The 18,118-nt window shown below is 40.6% G+C and overlaps 1 protein-coding gene across 3 annotated transcripts in view; it reads left to right on the top strand.

Annotated features, from left to right (window-relative positions):
- The window catches only part of runx1t1 (RUNX1 partner transcriptional co-repressor 1), a 55,215-nt gene extending 38,107 nt beyond the window's left edge, over nt 1-17,108 (top strand). The window contains exons 4-11 of one of the 3 annotated variants that reach the window (XM_027133862.2): nt 123-212; nt 4,091-4,272; nt 6,430-6,680; nt 7,438-7,526; nt 7,996-8,209; nt 8,450-8,518; nt 10,796-10,986; nt 13,870-17,108. In XM_027133862.2, coding sequence (XP_026989663.1) covers nt 123-212; nt 4,091-4,272; nt 6,430-6,680; nt 7,438-7,526; nt 7,996-8,209; nt 8,450-8,518; nt 10,796-10,986; nt 13,870-14,151 — 1,368 coding nt within the window. In that variant the 3' untranslated portion in view covers nt 14,152-17,108. Of the gene's footprint in view, nt 1-122; nt 213-4,090; nt 4,273-6,429; nt 6,681-7,437; nt 7,536-7,995; nt 8,210-8,449; nt 8,519-10,795; nt 10,987-13,869 lie in introns of all 3 variants that reach the window. The other 2 variants (XM_027133861.2, XM_027133860.2) reach the window with 2 other exon arrangements.
- The last annotated feature ends 1,010 nt before the right edge of the window (nt 17,109-18,118 follow it).

The following is an 18,118-nucleotide window of genomic DNA, read 5'->3' as shown; positions in this document are numbered from 1 at the left end:
CTTCAAAGCAGCAGCAATCTGTTGTTCTGCCTCCAATAAGCAATTTTATCACATAATGTTTTCCACATGCACTCACTCTCTATCTCTCTCTCTTTCTTTATTTTTTTTTTTTTTTTTTACAGAACTCCACGTTAACCATTGAAGAATTCCACTCCAAGCTGCAAGAAGCGACCAACTTCCCCCTCCGACCTTTTGTCATCCCATTTTTAAAGGTACAGCACAAGCCAGCAATCTGGAAAGCATTTACAGAGCCCAGACACAGATGTGCATATTTCTTTCTTTCTTTCTTCCTTTCTTTCTTTCTTTCTTTCTTTCTTTCTTTCTTTCTTTCTTTCTGTCTCTCTCTGAGTTCAGGGAAGTAAAGTCTACATGCACAAATGGAGCCTTGGTTTCCCCTTTAGTTTAAATATCCTGTCGATAGAGACCTCATTTTGTTTCTCTTCTCTCTAGGGATGTAAATAGGATTTGTTTTGTCAGAGAACATCTACATGTTTTAGGTAATCGTTGATACCAATATGACTAACCTAAGGAGTATTATTCAACCAGGGCTTTCACGGAAACATCACGTTCAGCTCTTATGTTGCCCTGATTTATTTTGTGGTCAAGGAAAGCACACATACTGAACATGTTCTAGCAGTTAAGCTACACCTGTGTTTATCATGTTAGCCCGTTGATTTCAAATTAAGGCTTAGCTAAATACGTTAGGAACAGAGTCGAGTTGCATTGTGCAGACTTACTTTTGATGCCGTAGTTTGCATTCTGCTTCGTTTGGATTGGGAGCATTAATCAAGACGTGCATCACGTCTTCGGCTCGTTAGCAAAACAACGTACGCTAGGTGACATATTTTTTTCAGCCCATACCAGTGCCAGTCATTCATTTCTTACTGTTATAGTTTATTAAGTTTTAGCCATTTTAGCTCCTGACACAATGTGTCCTCCTTTGTTTGAAGCTGCCTGATGGACTCCCGTGTTTAGCGATCGATTTTTTTTCTCACACGGTTGATGTCTGAAGGCCGTACGCGTTTGAAACCATTAGCAGGGCAACATGAACCACCATTGTTCTCTGGAGGAGCAGCAGCCTGCACGCTGCTCTTTCTCCATTTGTCACTTATTTTATTACAGCTCAGTGTCTGTTTACACTGAGCTGCTTTAAGTGAAATGCTTTAAGTGTTTCATTCTGGATCCTGCTTAGGCATGAAGAAAATGAAGATGAAGATAAGATGGCCACGTGTGCTTTTAAAGGAGTTAAATATCCACCGTGCATGTTGATCTTTATCATTAGCACACGATTTTCAGTAACATCCGAGATTTATTTTGGGAGCAGAATCAGAATACTTGGAACATTTATTAATCCCCAGTGGGAAATTGGGTTTGTTACTACAGCTCCAAGTCCCCACAATATAATACAAGAATATTGTAAGATCTTCTATACGCTAAGATAATACTGTATATGCAAAAAATAGAAAGTTCAGTCTGCTGCCCCAGCATGCAACAGCAAAAAAGAAATTTTGTAGTTGAAACCTTTCACTGACATTTCCACATTGGTTAAAAGGTTGGTAAACTTTCCAACCTGCTGATAGTTGAGCGGTTAGATTAAGGCTCTACTTCATGCAGCAGATCTTTAGTCCTTTAGTCTGTCCAGGTCTCTCACCTCTGATGTCTCAAACAGATCCAGTTGCAGAGCTTTAGTTCTCGTGCTAACACCGAACATCAGTACCAGTGCGCTCATTGTCTCGTAGATTGCTACCCGGCCGAGGCGAGTCTCTGCTATAACTCATAACTCATGTCACGTAATTGAACTCTGAGTCATTACGATGGATCACTCCTTAATGAGACATTGTACAAAAATGATGAATAATAAACGAAGCCCTTGCTCTTTTGTTTTTAGAAGCTAACAGCAAATTCTGACTGTTATCACCAACCTATGAGATCATTCATAACTTTTTCCCTGTTAATCTGCACCCGCAGTGTCACCCTGTGTCACAGGAATAACAAAAATACCGCACCAGGCGACAATCCACCAAAGGAATGACTAAACACATTACAAATATTTTAATAAAAGTCTATTTAACGTGTTTCAGGGTGGAGTTTTTCTTTAAACTGGACTCATTCATCCTTATTTGCTTAGAAATGACAGATGTTATGCAGCATGCCTGAACTCCTCCCTTTTTATATAACCTCCATCCCCTCTCTAGTGCACACACACACACACACACACACACACACACACACACACACACACACACACACACACAGTCAGCCTGTTTCACTCTCTCGCTTTTAACAACGAGATAAGCCATTAAAATAGATTGAGTCTGTGTAGTTTACTACAGCGAGCGTGAGGGAATGGGGTCTCTCGATTCACTGAGTGCAGAATGTGGCTCCTTTCATAGGGAGCAGGATTCTGTCTCATACACTGGGAGCCCCGGGCGGCTTTGCACTGCAGAAATTGGTCCCATTAGGGGTCGCTGATGGATGCAGAGAAACATACAGGGCCACTTCCCCCTCTCCAGCTCTTCCTCTCTCTCTCTCTGCTCCGTCTCTCCACGCCGCACCATATGGTTACTGTATCATCCAGGCGGGAGGGGTACTATCAAAGATGCAACTTGTGTTCTCACTGTTTCTTGCTCTTTCTCTCCTGTCTCACTCTCTTACTCTCGCTCTCTTTCTCTCATCTAATTTTAGTGCTTTTCCTCAAAGGAGCCTTTAATGACAAATACCATATGGCTGTGGGAACAGGGGCTTTTATAAGCGCACAGAAGCTCAGCTGCAACAATGTGCATTAGAGGCGTTTTTTTTGTTGTTGTTGTTGTTGTTGTTTTTTTTCCCTTTCTTTCATTAGGCTAATGTCATCTAATGACCCCACCTCCAGTGTTCAGTTTGAGGAGAAGTGCTTACTGGAAGGGCAACATGCACCACACTAATGATGTAATCAGGAGTCTGCACCAGCTGACTGCCTTTGTGTTTATATTGTTTGTTTGACTTGTGCTTTAGATGTTACGTCGAGATGTTAGCTGTGGCCTGATTGCAGAAAGATTACGATAATACGTATTAACGGTATGGGAACGTACAACAGAACAGGGAATGTTTTTATATAGAAGTATCCCTTGTATTCATGAAGTATTCACGATGAAAACGAGCCAGGCGTGGAGAACTCAGAGTGCCAGATGTCTGGGACAAAAAGATGATACTCTATAGATTTCACTAAAATATGTTTTTTGATATGTATGATTAAAGAATATGTAATTGTGCTGTGGGACCTCGATGCTGTAACTATTCATAGTGAATCCCACCACCAGCTGCACTACATACCTTTTACTATTCAGATGCATGAGCTGTGACCTGTCTTACATCCTCTAGCACAGAATGCACTACCTTCCTGGTCAAGAAAAAAAATAATAAAAACGCTAACCAGACTCAAAGAATAGATTTTACATCCAATGTGAGGAGTAAGGATGCATCTATAGACATTTTATCACGTTAATATATACTCTTAAGTCTGCAGTGATACACTTACGTGGTGATCTAGCCATAGACTAAAATTCTGCAAGGGATCTCTGAGCATTATTATCAACAGAAGGGAAGAAAGAAAAAGCACAGGGAGAAGTAATGGCCTTTTGCTGTAATGCCTGTGCAGTTTACAGATGAAACATTTCTATCCTAAAAATGCTCTTCAGCATCACTTTGAAATGGTAAAACCTACAAAAAGGGTCTTGTGCACAAAGCCAGATAACCCCTTAGCAATCAGTGTCAAAACAGACAGGAAGGAAATGAGAGATGATGTTGCTTTGAAGAAGACACTTTCCACGTTGACTGTGATTTCACATGCCCCTGTGCCAGGCAGTGGGCAGACTGAAAGCACTAATGCATGGTCTGGGTCACAAAGTACCAGAGAACTGCTGCTTTTTTTTTTTTTTTTTTTTTTTTTTTACCTCCAAAGAGCTTCTACAATCACTGTAATGGGTAAACAATGCTTGTAAAAACCCTGGAATATGGCCAAGTGCATTGTGATGTTTGGTCTTTGTCTAACTAATGCAGCCTTTGTCCAAACAGCCAACACTAACCGACTAACCGCTATCTCCCCCTGCAGGCCAACCTGCCATTACTGCAGCGGGAGCTTTTGCACTGCGCACGCCTGGCCAAGCAGAACCCAGCACAGTACCTGGCCCAGCACGAGCAGCTGCTACTCGACACCAGCATCACATCTCCCGTCGAATCGTCTGAGTTGCTGATGGACGTCAATGAGAACGGCAAGAGGAGGACCCCGGACAGGTGAGCCAGAGGAGGACAGAATTATACACTCTGCTTTAGTTCCAAAGCCAGAATTGTAATAAGTGATAGAAATATGGTGACTAGAAAACTAAAGTCCTTGTAAGAGACTACTGTAAGTATTTGAAAACCTAGACATAAAGAATATAACAAGCAGATATAAAGGTACGGTAAGCGTTACATTCCCTTCATTTCTTATTCATGCATCAGGATAAAAAATAAAACACAATTAGTATTTGTATTGCTGTAGATTATAGAAAGATCCATAACAGAGATTCAAATCATATGACTAAGCCTAGCCCTTCCCCAGTTAGCTGCACTGCAAATACTACAGATTCTTTAGTTCTCTTTTCCATAAAGCAGAACTTTGCTTTCCAAAGGAGAAAACGTGTGGGATAGACCTGGGGAATACGGAGAATACGGAAACTTTATGTATGTGTGTGTTTGGAGGTGTCTGTATCTAGTTAGCGTAACGGAGATTCAGTGAGTCGAGCAAGCCAGCAAGTTAGCACTTCAACACCCAAAGAAAACCTCTAATACGCTCAAATATTAAATTCTACAGTATATTACATCGACTGTAATATATGTGATGACAGGAACTAAATAAGTTTTGTGAATGTTCGACAAAACGAAATGAAACTATAAATGGTACGATGTGTCGATAACAACATGCTATCAGGTAACATCACATTACTCCAGTGTTTATTATTTTCCTACATTTTAACAGAATCCCCCGTTGTGTTTATTCCTTACTTAAATGAACATTGATTCGATGCAACCTGGCTTATAACCGAGTCAGAATCCAGACTAAACACAATATTTAACAGCTGCTTGTTAAGGCCCTGGATCAAGAACCCTTACCAGAAGGTCTCCATTTCAAATGTTACTCGAAAATTTCCATTCGATTCTCATAACTGAAATAACTACGAGTCATTAAATGATATACACTTTATATATATATATATATATATATATATATATTTTTTTTTTTTTTTTTTTTTTTTTTTTTTGGGGTCTAATGCTTATCACCTCAGGTCCCCAAGGCTCCTTTACTGTTTTATCCTGTAATACCTCCATATTTGTGAGAGATCTAACGCCCAGCAATTAGAGCCTAAGGGAGAGGCTGATAACACATACAGATGAGGCAGAGTTCCCATCCCGCTGGCTAAGCGCTTCTGTTTTTGCTTAGCTCGGCACGCACCGCCTCGCCTCGACTCGGGGAGAGCAGCAAGAAAACGTAATGGTGGAATTTGAATGGGATCCACAATGTTCTTAATCACACTACAAAGCAGTGTCAACTTTTTCCTGATTAATATCAAAGTGATCAGAGAGAAGAGAATGCTGGCAGAGCACTTTTAGCTTTATTGGGATGTGTGAATGTCCGTTAAAACAAATCGCATGTAGCTTCTGTCTGTGTAAAAACAAACGTGTATGTAAACAAGTTTGGTGCACGTGTCCGAATGGAAGTTACGTAAAGAAACCAAAAGTTTTATCATACAATATTCTTACAATTTTTCAGCCTTGTGCTGGTACAATTTCCTTGGCCTTGTGCTGGTACCATCAAGAGTACACTTAGTATCAGTATTTTACTATAATATGCTGGACATTTTTTATTCATTTAAAGTATGTAATTGGACAACTGATGTTCTCTTAAGGCTTTACTACATAAGCAAATTGATGGTACACCACATGTTCCCATGAATCCCTAAAGATACATACTAAAGATGTTCACCCTAGATGATACCACCTTCAGAGCCCCAGCAGCAAGGAACGATGCAGAATGATCTCAAAAGCACCAAAAGACAAAGTAGAAACCTTTGAGAAATACAAATTGAAAATATACAAGATCAGTAGAAGGGAAGCAGGAGTATTTCTCAGGTGACAAACGTACAGGGGGTAGAGGGATCTTCCAAGCAGATGGACTGTGATGGATGAGCATTAGGTTGCCATAAAAATGGCTCATTAGAACACTGGGACTGTGCTGAGGGAGGGCATACACACAAACATACACTTTTTTTGGAGTGACAGACTGTTTACTGTCCTAGATTGCAGGGTTCTAGTTCTTCTACACAAAACCTGCTATTTATTTTTTATGTCATCTTATTGTCTCGCTTTGAAACTGCCTCAATAACCAGACCTCCCATTATTTCCACCTTCCAGAACCAAAGAGAATGGCTTCGAGAGGGAGCCTCCACATCCAGAGCACCCAAACAAGCGGCCATGCACCATTAGTCCTGGTCAGCGTTTCAGCCCCTCCAATGGACTTTCATACCAGCCCAATGGCCTTCCTCACACTGCTCCACCACCCCCAGGCCACTACCGGCTTGACGAGATGGCTATCGGCCACCATTACAGAGACTCGTATCGCCACACCAACCACCGTGAGATCCGTGAGCGCCCACGGCCCATCGGTACGTGAAAGAGAAAGTGGTTATAGGGATCTTATGGGATACTTCCACTAGTTGTGAGATATTTGTTTAGGGTTCAATAGGGGATGATTATGATTACTATAGCTAAACGAAAGATTTATTTTGTACTGCTAGTGTGACTTTACGGGATGCCATTGTAAATCGATTTGTCATTTATCCTGTTAACACCTTATCACGCATGTTTAATATTTACTCTTAAAAAGAAGCAGTCTTTGGATACCCAGAGTTCAATTTCCTGTTTCACAAACATTTTTTTTCCCCAGGATGCAGGATTGCAAGGTTTTAAAGAAAATGGTATTTGAAATAGGATTCAAAACAGGGTTAAAGATGTGCTAAAAATACATGAGCATACTGCTCTGTGATGTATGAATGAGATCTATCTGAGCCTGGCAGGCCTAATTCCACCCAGAGAGAGCCTGTGCCCACAGGCAGTGCTGTAGAGGGTGGTGAGGAATGAAAGTGCGTGGCAGGAGGGAAGCGTGTAAGTGATGAAGAACATGTGTGTGAGGATGTGAGAGATGGTGTGTGTCATGGAGCGGCTGAGGGATAGCTCCAGTTCAGACTAGCGCTCTGCTGTAAGGGAATCATAGCACAAAGAATAACGAGTGCATGCTGCCCTTTCTTGTTCTCATCTCTCTCTCTCTCTCTCTCTCTCTCTCTCTCTCTCTCTCTCTCTCTCTCTCTCTCTCTCTCTCTCTCTCTCTCTCTCTCTCTCCCTCTCTGTTGTTTTCTCTCGCAGGCATGCACGGTGGCACACGTCAGGAAGAGGTCATCGATCACAGACTCACAGACAGAGAATGGGCCGAGGAGTGGAAGCACCTTGACCATGTAAGAAAAGTAATAACACTTTCTATTACTATTCCAAAGTTTTTGTGTATTTGTTAGTCTGTGTGTGTGTGTGTGTGTGTGTGTGTGTGTGTGTGTGTGTGTGTGTGTGTGTGTGTGTGTGTGTGTGTGTGTGTGTTGGAGTGACCAGGAGATCAAAAAACGGATAAAAGTTAAACATATGCTTTGGGTGTTGGTAAAGCTGAAAGGTGAAATCCCTTTTAATCTGCAGCTTACTAACAGACACCAGAAGGTTTTGCAGTAATATTGACCGGTATTTGGAGCCATTCATCATTTATTCCTCCTTGATAAAAATGTCAGTTGAAAAGCAACCCTAAGGCATGATGCTATTGCCACCTTTTTGAGAATTATTACACCTTTTGGAAATGTGTGTACAGATCATGTGTTTTTAAATCAGTGTTATTAGGCATGTTCATTGTTAATCACATGCCTTTATTGTTATTGATTGTAGCTGCTTAACTGCATTATGGACATGGTGGAGAAGACGCGGCGCTCGCTCACCGTGCTCAGGCGATGTCAAGAGGCGGACCGCGAGGAGCTCAACTATTGGATCCGGCGCTACAGCGATGCCGAGGACTTGAAGAAGACCTCCAGCAGCAGCAGCAGCACCAGCAGCAGCCAATCGAGGCAGCAGAGCCCCGCAGGCCAGGATAGCAACCCTGCAGGTAGCAACTAAATATATTTACAGTGCTATCAACAAGCATAATGAAGGATAGTGTCATTTTAGTTTTTAACTTAGGGGCAACTTTACTTTTTGCTAGTAAATATTGTTTATGTTGCTATGATAGTTCGTTCGTTAACTTATTTTGGGTGTAGAACAGTTTAGCACATTAACTATATCATTTTCCAATATGTTGAAAATGTAAATTGTACTTGAAGAGCATGTTCTACTTTCTGTGTGTCAGAGATCCACCGGGAAGTGCTCCACAGGCCTGTATCTGGCTACGTTCCTGAAGAGATCTGGAAGAAAGCAGGTGATTACAGTAAATAAACACTTACACCTGAATTTGTCTGATAACTGCTAGATCTCTGGAGCATTCGCTGTTGTCCAGGTGGAGCATTTTTGCCATTGCGTGATGGATTCATTTCTGAGCTCCTTAATCATTCTGCTTTACTTACTTCCTCTGCACATTCCAGTCATGATGGCGGATCATAAAGCGAACGATCAGACAGGGTTAGTGCTGCGGAGCTTTAGAGCACTTAACTACTTTTGCTGTTAGGAGTAAAGGAGATGCTGCTAGCTCTAACGCTCTCAGAGGTACCATTTTATCAGACCGTCGGTTAGAAAAAAATAGACAAGTGTGATTAAAAGGCTTTGCTTTAAGGTGTAGGTGATCTTTCGAAGACAGATGATGGATACTGTAATGGAAAACTGTCCGCTGCTTATTTAAAGGCATCCGTTAAAGCAGTCGGCATCAAGCTGATCTTTTTCAATGAAATAAAAGTAGTTATTAGACAGTGGTTCTAAATACTAATTGGTCAGAAAGTACTGATTTTTTTTTTAATATAACAGCAGGTCTGGACATAAAGTTTACATTAACACGTTGCTGTTTCCATAGCAACAACCGAGCCACATGGAGGACACTACAATGGCTAACAATTAACAGATAAGGATGTGTTCCCTTTAGGTTCATGATTTTTGAGGTTTTCCACCAGGGCTGGGGACTTTGTTGCTTTCAGTAGCATTATTTCACAGGATTTAACTGAAATAGATTAAATGTATAATTCTAAATTGATCAATTCTTTGGTCTTTAATAAATAAAGTGCTGTGATATAACATATATATTTGGGGATACGGTAAGTTCAGGGTTAGTAACTTCGGGGCAGACTTCATCACCAGACCACTCCAGCACAATCCAAACAATGTGTTTTATTCTATACATCTTTATCTCTTTTAATGCCCTTTATTCGAATTATCACATTCTCAAAACTGCGGTTTAAAATTCCATGTGAGCCATAGGGATATCATCAGACGCGTCTCCGTCCTTTTTTCCATAAACTCAGCCCACAAACTGAAAAAAATAAAATAGATTCAATTCAGGTAAAAAAAATAATCCTCATTTTGAGATATTTCTAATTTAATCCAATATAATTGAGAAGTGTGTGTGTGTGTGTGTGTGTGTGTGTGTGTGTGTGTGTGTGTGTGTGTGTGTGTGTGTGTGTGTGTGTGTGTGTGTAATGTATTTCTCCAGTAGACAGACAAGCACTTTAATTCGAGTTTCTTTCATAAATGACACTAAAAGTGCACCAGAACACACATTGACACGATGTCTCTGTCCATTTGCCATTTGCTTCGACAGAACATGGAGCTTTAGCAATAATAGCATTATAAACCTTATAAAACATTATATACGTTATAAACCAGGAAATGCAAACGGAGCACGTTAATATTCATCGAGATCATGAATATTTCTTGTTTCTTATGGATAATATTTAATTACCTGTGCTTGTGTAGGAGGTGACAAGATGTAGATTGATCCTTTTGTGTTTGGATCAGCTCTGTACAGTAGGCAGTGAATATTCATATCTATTCCATGCACCATCCTGCCAGTTTTTCATATCCTGTACAGCACGGGTCGTCGGGAGCACAACTGAAATGCGTAATTTAAATATAAATTGCCTGATTTGCATACACAATTAGACAAGCTGCAGCTTTGAATGCTGTAAACATAAAAGAAAAAATCGAATCCTGTCGCTCAGATGGTACTCTGTGTCAAAAGTAATAATGCGTCAGTATTACAAAACACAAATAAAGCGTGTCAGTCTATCGAGGAACGGCCCTCTGCTTCACAGGTGGAAAAATCAGTCAATAACGGTTTGTTTTCGGTGCTAGTTTTGTGTGTTTTAAAGCAAAATAAAAACAGCTGTCCTATTTTTCTCTCGAATACTTGTCATACTCAAACAATAAAATGTGCTTGCTCAGGTTTCTAATTAATCCCAGAATGCCTTTTGTTTGTTTTCTTGTGGATCGAGCTAATATATCAAATTAAATGTAAACGATGAGTTTTTGATTGACAACAGAGTCAGTGTACAGTACAGCAATTCATTTTTCTGTTTGTTTTTTCTGTTTATTTTAAAGAATCTTTATAAATAAAAAGAAACAAAAATCATTTAAATAAGAATTGCTGTGAAAGATGTGTTTCCTGTTCCTGTTTCTTCACATTCGGATGGTATATAAGTATTAAACCCATTTATCCTTCTTTAATTTATTCTGCATGACTTTGAATTGACCGACTCCAAATGTGTTTCAGAAGAGGCGGTGAACGAAGTGAAGAGGCAGGCGATGTCTGAGCTGCAGAAGGCCGTGGCCGAAGCCGAGCGCAAGGCTCATGATATGATCAGCACCGAACGAGCCAAGATGGAGCGCACCGTGGCTGAGGCCAAGAGACAAGCTGCAGAGGATGCGCTGTCTATTATCAACCAGCAAGAGGACTCGAGTGAGGTAAATGTCCTTACAAACACGCTTTTCTCTCCTGGGTTACACCTCTAATACAGTATATCAGCACTGGGAATACATTCAGTGTCGGACCATTAAACATCTCACAGCTAAAGCAATGTCATTTGCACTGCTTTCTTTTAAGCTATTTTAAAACCATGTTTATTGTTCTTAATTATCCTCATGTGGGTTTAAACCATGGACCAAAGTGCAGTCCTGTTAGTCACTATATTCCAATAACGTTTTTGTTAGGAAGGAATCCCTTTATAACAAAACGTATTAAACATGGTCGGAAGAGTGGAATGAATGTTTTGTTTAGTTGTTGTAGGTTTCTGTGCGATCAATACACAAGAATTTTGACCAATCCCTCATGCTCACGACCAGTCCCCCCCAATGCTCCTGAATAATCCCCCCACGCTCCCAACCATTTCCCCTCACATGCCTGACTAATCCCCCCACGCTCCCAACCATTTCCCCTCACATGCCTGACTAATCCCCCCACGCTCCCAACCATTTCCCCTCACATGCCTGACTAATCCCCACATGCTCCCGACCAGCTCCCCTATGCTCCTGACTAATCCCCCCACACTCCCAACCATTTTCCCCCAACCTGCCCCCCATGTTACTCACAAATCCCCCCACACTCCCGACTAGTCCCCACCATGCTCCCGACCAGTCCCCCCATGCCCCCAACCTGTCCCCTATGCTCCTGACTAATCCCCCCACACTCCCAACCATTTTCCCCCAACCCTCCCAACCTGTCCCCCCCATGTTCCTGACTAATCCCCCACAGTCCAGACTAGTCCCCTCACTCTCCCGACCAGTCCCCCCCATGCCCCCAACCTGTCCCCATGCTCCTGACTAATCCCCCACACTCCAGACTAGTCCCCTCACGCTCCCGACCAGTCCCCCCCATGCCCCCACCCTGTCCCCATGCTCCTGTCTAATCCCCCCACACTCCTGACTAGTCCCCCCTACTATCCCGACCAGTCCCCCTCCTATGCTCCGACCAGCCGCCCCCACGTTCCTGACTAATCCCCCCTACACTCCCGACTAATCCCCCCACGCTCCCGACCAATCCCACCTGCTCCTGGTGGGATATCCTTGTTTAATACCACAAGCTTTGTATCTGACTACTCATTTCTTATGCATGAGAATAAAAAACACTCGCCATCACAAATGTCTTGTAAAGGTCTCAGTCCTAGGATCTCTCGAAATGTTTTGTTTTTTAAGCACGCTGGTCTCTATTCTAATTTTCTGGTTTCAGAATCCAAGCTCACATTTAGTAAATAACATTATGCAGAAAGATTATTCATGAAGCATTTTAATCTCAGGTATAATTATGGATTATTATGTTTTATGGTGAAGGTCATTGCACACTTTTTTTATGACCTTAATATAGCACTTTGATGATATTTATGATAAAACTGATTATAAAGACCATTTAAAAATGTGCTACATAGACAGACTGAAAGGAAGCCAGAGACAATTTCCCACATACCCAGGTGATGTGTAGAAGACGACAACATTCGTGTTATTTGTCCTCTCGGGCACGGCCTGCCCTCCATCACTCTAAATAATACGTTTGGATGTTTAAGTTGGTCCTGATTTGATGGGGGTGTTACAAAAACAGACTAAGGCACAGTGGGGGTTCAGCTCATTTAAGCAGTTAGTGGGGGGGCACACACATCTGACTTTAATTGTGAGAGCCCTGTTTATGCACAAGTCTCCCAAGAGAATTGCGTCGGTAGCTGTTTATAACTCCGACTTCCCGTTTCTGCTTTACATTAAGAACTTTCTCCTAATTGCTCTTATTTGGCCCAAAGACAAAGACAAAGAGGCCCTGGCTGTAACCTGAGAAGTGCTGGAATCTGTAAGCGTTTTCAACTTAACCTGTAGCAAATGTGCCTTTACATCCCATCATGTGTAACAAGCTCGTGTTATGTTCAAACCTCCAAAGACGTCATGAACAGAATGATCTTTTTTTTTTTTTTTTTTTTAAGAGCACATCCAGATAGCAGAGTTATCAGGGAAATAGTTGAACATTTCTCTGCAAGTACTGTAGGTGATCCTCTGTGCCACACTGTAATAATGTGTAAAAATCTGTCCAAGCTGATCTTACACTATAAAACCTGCAGCTTGTTGGATTATTGTACACATGTAATTAATTTAGTGTAATCATCAATGTAATCATCTGGTTTCAATATAAATAATATCATTTACTCACAGTGTAACTATGACAGAGTTCATTTAGCTGGACATTACAACAACAGTTTGTAATGCAACTGTATTGTTGTTTTACCTGTCAGTGTCATTTACTTAGATGTAGCTTCCAAAATGTATTCGGATTGAATGTATTTCTGTGGAAGAAACAAATCTGCATGCATTGAGATGCTTGGGAATTTGTGGATGAAGAGTTTGGGATAGAATTCTTTTGGCGTGGGGGATTGTGGTTATTAAGGTGGCTTGTGTTAACTGTATGGTGGATAAGCTTAATGAACTTCTCAGTCTTTTTTTTTTTTTAGCAAACAACCTAAGATGGACCCATATTTAAAAAACAAAATGTATTTGTGTGTTTTCACGACTGCGTAATAATCCCTCGATCTGTCCATTTTTATTGCAAACATTCTACAGTTCTACTAGTACAGTCTCCCAGTAATATTTCACAATATTAGTAGTATTAATTAATTTGTCAAATAAATGAATGAAACAAGGAGATTGAGTTACATCTAAAAACCCATTTGTCAATCACATAATGTTTGGGAAGAACATGTTCACATCTCACACGAATTTTTTTATATCATTAGTTTTTTTTATATTACTTTTTCCACTGTTAGTTCTAAAATCCAAATATCAAATTTTTCCCTCTAACTTCATCTCTCCCTCTAGAGCTGCTGGAACTGTGGACGCAAGGCAAGCGAGACATGCAGCGGGTGCAACACGGCACGCTACTGTGGCTCCTTCTGCCAGCACAAGGACTGGGAGAAGCACCACCATGTGTGCGGGCAGACGCTGCAGGCACAGCAGCAGGGCGAGACGCCTAGCACCGCCAGCTCCTCGGGCACTCCCAGTAGCAGTGCTGGCAGCCCCGCCGACACCCCCTCCGCCGCTGCCACGCCACGCTCGGACACGCCTGGCACGCCGGCAGCATTAGAGCCTGTGCCGCGCTAGAGCCAAACCCATCACAGCCCCACCAGAACTGTCTCACCGCACCTCGCTTACTCAAACATGCTAAATCTAACATGCTAACTGAGAAAAAGAGGACTGGTTCCACAGAGCGATCGCCCAACCGGAGGTCCATATCGGGTCATATTGACTTGTTAGGACAGAGAACACAAAGATATTCTTTGTTTAAAATTCTCATCATCCTTTAAAGCGCCCAATTGCTACTATAGATTATTTTTTGTTTGTGTTAAATGTTTCCTGTTAATAAGCAGAAAAAAAAGACCTCTGGATCAGCACATTAAACCTCCCGTTTGATTCGTTTGTTTGCTGTTTGTTTGTTTTGCCTGTTTTCAGCGCTTCTTCTCCTCTCCACTAGCTGGGATATCAAACTAGTTGACCTCAACAAAAGACACTTTACCAAACAACAAACCAAGGGATTTACTTCATAGCTGTTGTAAACAAAGACGCAAGAAAATGTGATTATATGGTAGACAGCATTCCGTGAAAGGAAGACAAAAACAAAAAGAGTAATAGGGAAAATAAACCATCAGGGCAGGACATTGTGGAGCAGAAGACGAGTAGCGTTTTACTGAACTCGGCAGACCCACGGCATCGCATGCAGATGCGCAGCAGATTGTGAAGGAACGCAGATGTTCCCTCCTCTTTTTTTCTTTACACGTCTGCAAGACATTTGATGGTATCCAGGTCAGTGGTCTGAAAAATAAGAGTCTGTTTTTCGCAGAGGAATGTAAAGGCACGGAGGACCGAGCAGCTTGACAAGCACAGCTCCAATGATGAGCGCGCTTACATCAGCTCCGAAACAGGAAGTGAAGTCATCAGCCCACCCAAGCACGACCCTCTCTACGACAGCTGTTTGGGATGAAGGGCTGAAAAATGGCACGATCCTCCACTTCTGCCCAGCTTTTAAGCCCTACCCTAAATCCTACTTTTTGTTCTTTTTGTTGTTTCCTCTTCACTCTTGTTGTGTTGAACATTTGTGTCCCATACTGTCTCTGATGCTTATTTATTGTACATGTGTTGGACAAAAATCGTGATCATGCATAATACCTAAAAAAAAAAAATAATAACAAAAAAAAATAACAAAAAAAAAAATTTAAAAAAACATTTAGGCCCATCCTTCTAGCTGGTGCAAAATAACAAGCATATCGCGAGCTGCTTTCCTGTTTGTGGGTGTTTGTGGTAGTTCCTTAGTAGGTGTTTAAGAAGAAAAAAAAAATCCCATTGTCCTAAAAAAAAGGAGACAAAAGCTATCTCTCAGAGCTGCTGCTTCAGTCTAACGCCGACCTTTTCTGAGAACTAGCATGTTACACGGAATGCTAACATTAATGTTTTGTACATGAGACGTACATAATTGTATTTGCACTGTCACAACGTTCCCTTCAGCATGCTTCATTTTTGCAAAGTTTCTCAGTAGAGAGCCTCACGTCACTGACTCCGCAGTGCTTCTTTTTACGTATCTGTGACCTTTTATTTTCTTTAAGGGGAAAAAAAAAGGGAAAAATAGTATCCAGTCCTGCTTTGGTTAGAAATATTTTCTTTGTCCTAAAAGCGATGGCGAAAACGTCGTTCTTTTGCTTTGAATAGTTACAGTGCATGCACATTTCTGAATGTTAAAGTATATGTTCCTTCTTTTTCGTTTTCTTTTTATACAAAAAGGGAGAAAAATCGTTTAAAAAAAAGAAAAGAAAAAAAAAAAAACATATGCTATGAATCTAACTTTCCAAATGCAGAGGTGTAAACAGACAGCTTTAACACTGCAAAGCACCAGGATACACAGTATTACAAAAAGAATTAACATGGAAGACAGCCAAAGACATGACACGAAGGACCAAATCCTGATTTTATCTTATATTTAAATGTAACAAAAACAAACAAACAAACAAACAAAAAAAAAACATTAAGCGCACCATCGATTCTTTTTTTTGTTTGGAGAATTCATCAGGGAAACCATTTTCGGTTTCCGTTTTGAAACCTTTAACATTTTCCTGTCAAAAGCCAAGACCAGCCCTGCTCAGCCTGAATGGAGGAGAAAGTGAAGCCAAGTCACACATACACGTGCTACGGATCAGATCATGGATGTGACCTAATGAGCAATAACAAACAGAGACTCTGACACGAATGCGTTGTTTTGCATAATTCTAGCTAGTGAGGTTTTCCTTCAGCAGCCCCATGGTTAAAAGTATCACCCAGAATGCACTGCGGTGTTCAGACCAATTCAACTAAAGCAGCGCTTATTCATACGTTCGTTTCTATCCGTGGCACCTACAGTATCGGTCGAGAAGAAACACTAAAGCCATGCAATCCATGATGATCAATTTAAAGAGTGGGAAGATTTCTCTCTTCAAACCCATGGTGCTAAACACCCCACCCCCACCCCCCACTCTCCCTTCAATGTTTCTTAAATCTCTGAGCTGAAACGATCCAAAAAAAAAAAAAAATCTGTTAACAACCAAGCTGTCCTCTTTTTTTTCATCCAATATGTTGTGTGAGATCAGGGCAAACCTGATCAAAACAAAACAAGTACTGTGGAAGTCTTATCAAACATCTTGGAAGCTCCTTTTCTCCTCCTTCTTCTAAAATCTGTTTTTGCTACAAGTTTTTTTTCCTCCGTGGCAGAAAAAAAAATGAAAAAAAGAAAAAACCCCTCACTCTACCTCTGACAGCATGTTACGAGCACCAGTCGCTGAGCAGACACTGGTCGAGTCAAACCAAAATGGGCACGTGAGAACAGGACTAAAAAAAATAAAAAATAAATAAATAATATTAATCCAAAGTTAAAAGCTCATACAGCTGCGAAACCATATCACTACTTGGTAACAATGCAGACCTCATAAAAATAAAAAAGATCTTAACGAATAGAAGAAATATGCTGAAAAAAAAACAAGAAAAAAAAAAACAAAAAAAACAAAAAAAGAATTTTTACGTTTCATTTTTGCTTGTCTCACACACAGATCGCTTCTCTGGTGAAGAATAAAATTAATTGGAAAGTTTCGACTCCATTTGACATTCAGGAAGTGGTCGAGAGAGAAAACACGTGACCGCGCCCCCTTTACACTTTTCCTTCCTCCCTTTTCCTATTTTGCTGTAAGAAGCTCTAGGCCACTTGTCAGTGTCGTCTAGGGTCATGTTCTAAACACGAGGTGTGCTTGAATTAAAGAAGGCTGGTCGTTTTCTTTTTTGTTTTTGTTTTTTGTTTTGTTTTTTGGACGGTATATAGAAAGGGAGATGTACATGCGTCGCATTATTCAGTTTGTAAGTGAATAAACGTGGAGCCTGACCGAACCCATGAGTCAGGTGGGGAAAGGAAAAGGGGTGGGTTTGGAAAGAAATGAAAACTTTTTATTGTGAAGAAAAGCTCAAATAAACGAAGATTATTGTGCAATACTTAATTAAAACATGAACCACAGGTTAGCGGTAACTGACACTGGGGGTGTTGTGGAGCTTTGGAGTCGACTCGGTCAGAACTGTGGCTTCTTGTTTTGTTTTATTTTTTTCTTCTATTTCTTTTTATTATTATTATTATTATTATTATTATTATTATTATTATTATTATTATTATATTTTTGGGGGCTATAATCAATGGTCTGTCAGTCTGTGAATCTTTGCAGTATGATTCTGGTATTGTCGTACTCTTTACTGTGTAATAAATATGTTAATACCTGAACTCCAGGATGTTTGTCTCACTAATCTACTGCTAAACGTGGAACATTTGCACAGTCGATGCTATTAGGGTTTGTGTATGTAGCACACAATTAAACAGCTGTTTATCTTAGGTTTTTTGGGGTGACACTAAAATAGGACATAAATTACGTTGTCATAATTAATAAACGTATTTATTTATTATTTTATTCATTTATTTAAATAAGCAAGTGTGTTTTTTTTGTTTTTTTTTGTTTTTTTTTTGTTTTTTTTACCATTTTCTGGACGGCCCATATGAAATAATCAAATCCTG

The sequence above is a fragment of the Tachysurus fulvidraco genome, chromosome 7 (genome assembly GCF_022655615.1).
Source record: "Tachysurus fulvidraco isolate hzauxx_2018 chromosome 7, HZAU_PFXX_2.0, whole genome shotgun sequence".
NCBI classification, from domain to species: domain Eukaryota; kingdom Metazoa; phylum Chordata; class Actinopteri; order Siluriformes; family Bagridae; genus Tachysurus; species Tachysurus fulvidraco.
The sequence above is the reverse complement of the archived record's forward strand: the minus strand, read 5'-3'. Positions and strand labels throughout refer to the sequence as shown.